The sequence below is a fragment of the Carlito syrichta genome, unplaced genomic scaffold, assembly GCF_000164805.1.
Source record: "Carlito syrichta isolate Samal-C Ts95f unplaced genomic scaffold, Tarsius_syrichta-2.0.1 Scaffold303059, whole genome shotgun sequence".
NCBI lineage: Eukaryota > Metazoa > Chordata > Mammalia > Primates > Tarsiidae > Carlito > Carlito syrichta.
In genome coordinates, this window is record NW_007247155.1 from 35,658 (window position 1) to 39,965 (window position 4,308).

Consider the following 4,308-nt stretch of genomic DNA (forward strand, 5'->3'; position numbering starts at 1 on the left):
GCCTGGGCAACTTGATGAGACGTCATCTCTACAATAAATCAAAAACTTAGCCGGGCGTGGTAGCGTGTGCCTGTAGTTCCAGCTACTTGGAAGGCTGAGGTGGCAGGATCGCCGGCACCCAGCAGGTCAAGGCTGTGGTGGCTGGGAGCAGCCACTGCACTCCAGTCTGGGCGACAGAGTGAGACTCCAACTCAAAAAAAAAAAAGAATAAAAAAAAGAAAGATCAGTCTGGCTACAGTGTGGAGGATGGACTGGAAGCAAGATGACAGCAAGGATGTTATTACAATGTACTGAGAAATGGTGGCCTGAACCAGAGTACAGATGGAAATGGAAGGGAATAGATTTAGGAGATTAAGTAGACAAAGTCTTATAGGTCTTGGTGGCTGACAGGATGTATAACTGGGGATGTGAGAAGTAGGAGCCTAGGATGACTGGCAGGGCTGCAGTAGGCTCTATACAATAGCTCCTAATACCAAGTCTAATCAATTCGTGCGCCACATGGGCATTCTCACTCTCCACACCTGCCAGCCACTTAAACCATGTCTCAAAGAGTTAAAGGCTAACTTGAAATAAATAGCTTTTCTTTTCGCAAAAACCTGGTGTCATATTATTGGCTTCTAACACATCAAGCATGGAGCCCTTTTGCTTGGTGACACCACCATCTCCACACTTTTACTCAAGCTTTTCCTGACGTCTGGGATCAGGAAACCCTCCTTCCTTCCTATCCATCTTTTCATATACATATGACTCAATTCCATTTTTTTCTGGTAAGTTCTCTCTCAACTAGTCCCAATCTACTTCTCCCTCTGTAACCTCCCTCAGCATTGCTGTGAGCCACTCAGTGGAAGGAATGAGAAGTGGGCCGTCTCTTAAGCATCAGACAACGGGCTCAGGCTGAGTTGATTTAGATTTGTGTCTTAAGTATACCGCTCGGTGCATGGGGGCACTGATGAGGGAGAAATGGACCTATGTAAATGGAAACGGGGGAGGGGTGCTGAGATTTCAGACGGGTGCACAAAGTTTCTATATTCAGTCCAGTACTGATGATTGGCAATATCATGAATTATCCTTTTGTTAGTAGATGGAACAAATCAGGCAATTGTTTTCCTGTTCATCGCTAGGAATGCCCTTCCCTCCTCAGCTAAACTAAATCATAGTCATGCAAAACCTTGCCCTCTCCAAAATCCTTCAGGAAGCTTCCAAGGTGACTTTGCCCCATGAGTCCCTTTCTTCCCATGAGTTATGTAGGTGACAATCAGTCACACAGGTTACTGGATTATATAGTGTCTCCCCTTAATCAATCCGGCATTATATGGGGTAAAAGGACACACATGCTTCTTTTATCTTTTTAACCCAAGCCCTCGTTGGCATCCTGTCCTTGTCGTCAGATGGACACAGGGACACAGAAGTCCGGGGAAGATCAGAGACTCCCGGGTCCTCAGCGGGTTGCAAGCAGCCAATCATACACCTCGCCCTAGAACCACAGGAGGATCAACAAACCTGGAAGGGGTAAACCTCGAAGCCAAAAGGACACAGCGTGTCCTCGATCTTCTGCTTCAGTTCTGCGACTTGTGGCTCCATAGCGCACGCTACGCGCTGAGCTTGCTGGGGAATGGAGTCTCAAGGACAACTGAACAGTTATGTTTAGAAACAACTTGGACTCCATTTCCCAGAAAGTACTGGAATCAGCAGCGGAATATCGTTGGCTCTGCGCGATGCATCTTGGGAAACGTAGTTCGTTTGGTTCTTGAGGCCGACGGCATGAAACCAGAAAGACTCGGTTTCCCAGCAAGCCTCACGGTGGGGGTGTGAATGCACCGTGTCGCATCCCAGAAAACGTAATTCTGCCGCTTCCATCGCCATTTATCTCTGCGAGAGGCGAACTCAGTTTCCCAGGTGGTGGTGCGGCAGCCATTCTGAAGTCGGGTTTTCCCCACTTACCTGAGGTTTTTTGAATCCAGCGGCGGCAGTTGTCGCTGGCACAGGTTTGGCGTGATGGCGCCAGTGTCGTGGATCTGGGGCGTTCTCGTCCAAGGCTTGGCACCAACTCCCATCTGATGTCTGCGTATTATCAGGGTAACGCCTTTCTCCCCCAATTCCCCAAGAGCGTCTTCCCTTACCTAGTCCCAGAGTCTCAGTTTTGGTCTGATATTGCATCCCTCACTCCTAGTATTGCATCCCTACTTATCTCTTCAATCTAACGTGACTGTACCTCGGATATCCCAACTGAGAGAGCAAGGGCAGAAGACGCCACGGAGCCCGACCCCTGCCACAGGTTATGAGTAGGAATCTGAACTGGTCTGAGCAGCTCAATGCACTTCCCAATACTACTGATGGAAATGTGGCTCGGATTAAGGTGAGGGATCGGGGAAAGCCCCCAGTTTGCATGGGCAGATTAAGGGACTTTCACATAGAGCACTATGGCCTGTGTAATTGTTTCTTTTGTAGCAACGCCTGTATCCTCTTGGGGTCTCCACTGCGGGTAAGTATGGTCCCTTTCTATTCCCTAACCTTTTTTCTTTCCAAGATCTACCTTCTTCCATTGTGTGTATCATCCACTACTTCCAAATCCTGATTCTTTCCTTTCCTGAACTCTGCTCCCTACACAGATAGACTCTGCACTTATCCCTTCCTTATTCCTTCAACAGGGGACCTGGCTGGGACCTGGATTTCCTCTCATCACTTGCCTCCCCAGTCAAGAGTACAAGCTCAACAGCCTTTGGCTCTAGAGACTCTCCCAGTTCCAGAAGGACTGAACTGGCCTGAAGCCTACAGACCATCCTCTCTCTGGGACGCAGTTACTATCCTCCGATCCCAGCTTCGATCTCAGGTTCAGGTGAGACTTGGAATCTTGGGTGTGTATATATATTTGTTTGAGATGAGAATACTTGGTTTTGGGAAAGCCTCTTACACAGTAGCTTGTGTGTTTTTTCTACCTGGGTAGGTGACTGAGGTGCTAAGGCAGGCTGTTCAGAGCCTGCTGGAAGAGCGAGAGCAGCAGAAGTACCAGATCAGTACCCTGGAAGGTATCTGGCCAGTTCTTTTCTTCATACACACAGCTTCACATGTGTGTGCATGCACATGTGTCTTTTTTTTTTTTTTTGAGTTGAAGTCTCACTCCATTGCCCAGGCTTGAGTGCAGTGGCACACTCACCGCCATCCCAGTGTCGACCTGTTGAGCTCCGGTGATCCTTCTGCCTTAGCCTTCCAAGTAGCTGGAACTATAGGTGTGCGATACCACACCTGGCTAATTTTTGATTTATTGTAGAGATGAGATCTCACCAAGTTGCCCGAGCTGATCTTGAACCCGTGGGCTCAGGCAATCCATCTGCCTTGGCCTCCCAAAGTGCTGGGATTACAGGTGAAACCACCGAGCTCGGCCTTTTTTTTTTTTAATTCAGGGTTTGACTCTGTTGGAGTGCAGTAACATGATCATGGCTCACTGGCTTGACCTCCTGGGTTCAGGTGATACTCCCGCCTCAGTCTCCTGAGTAGCTGAGACTATAGGCGTACACCACCATGCCCAGCTAATTTTTTGATTTTTTTTCAGAGACGAGGTCTTACTATGTTGCCCAAGCTGGTCTTGAACTCCTGGACCCAAGCAGTCGTCTCAGGCCTGTGCTGTGCAGTGGCTCACACCTGTAATCCTAGAACTGTGGGAGGCCAAGGCAAGAGGTTTGCTTGAACACAGGAGTTCAAGACCAGCCTGGGCAACATAGCAACAGTTTCATCTCTACCAAAAAATAAAAAATGCCGGACATGGTGACTCATGCCTGTAATCCCAGTAATTTGGGAGGCAGAGGCTAGAGGATTGCCTCAGTCCAGGGGTTCGAGACCATTGTGGGCAACTTGACAAGACCTCATCTCTACAATAGATAAAAAAAAATTATCTGGGTGTGGTGGCACATGTCTGTGGTTCCAGCTACTTGGCAGGCTACGGCAGAAGGATCTCCTGAGCCCAGCAGGTCGAGGCTGCGGTGGCCATGAGGGTGCCAATGCACCCCAACCTTTTCGACACAGAGAGACTCCAACTCAAAAAAAATAAAAATTAAAAAAATCAGCTGAGTGGTGGTGTGTGCCTGTAGTTTCCTACTTGGGAGGCTGAGGCTTCCTTGCCTCAGCCCAGGAGGTTGAGGTTGTGATAAACTGTGATTGTGCTATTGCATTCCAGCCTGGGTGACAGAAACCCTGACTTAAAAAAAAAAAAAAAGCAAGCCAGGCTCAGTGGCTCAGCCTGTAATCCTGCGCCTTTGGGAGGCTGAGGTGAGTGGATTGCCTGAGCCCGCGGGTTCGGGACCCTCCTGGGCA

At 48.9% G+C, this 4,308-nt stretch overlaps 2 protein-coding genes across 5 annotated transcripts in view; one reads left to right on the forward strand and one right to left on the reverse strand.

Moving 5' to 3' along the window:
- Window positions 1–1,717, reverse strand: part of MMACHC (methylmalonic aciduria (cobalamin deficiency) cblC type, with homocystinuria) — a 9,285-nt gene extending 7,568 nt beyond the window's left edge. Inside the window, exon 1 of the mRNA XM_008057564.2 lies at window positions 1,501–1,717. Within this exon, the coding sequence (XP_008055755.1) occupies window positions 1,501–1,581 (81 nt within the window). The 5' untranslated portion in view covers window positions 1,582–1,717. The remainder of the gene's footprint in view (window positions 1–1,500) is intronic.
- Window positions 1,718–1,886: 169 nt separating this feature from the next.
- LOC103259912 overlaps window positions 1,887–4,308 on the forward strand; it is a 5,075-nt gene continuing 2,653 nt past the window's right edge. For 3 of the 4 annotated variants that reach the window (XR_504255.2, XM_008057565.2, XM_008057567.2), the window contains exons 1-5: window positions 1,887–2,076; window positions 2,171–2,356; window positions 2,449–2,482; window positions 2,649–2,836; window positions 2,945–3,026. Coding sequence is in view for 3 of the 4 variants with exons in the window: in XM_008057565.2 (XP_008055756.1) it covers window positions 2,279–2,356; window positions 2,449–2,482; window positions 2,649–2,836; window positions 2,945–3,026 (382 nt within the window). In the remaining variant the exon portion in view is untranslated. Of the gene's footprint in view, window positions 2,077–2,107; window positions 2,357–2,448; window positions 2,483–2,648; window positions 2,837–2,944; window positions 3,027–4,308 lie in introns of those variants that run through there. The other variant, XM_021712087.1, reaches the window with a different exon arrangement.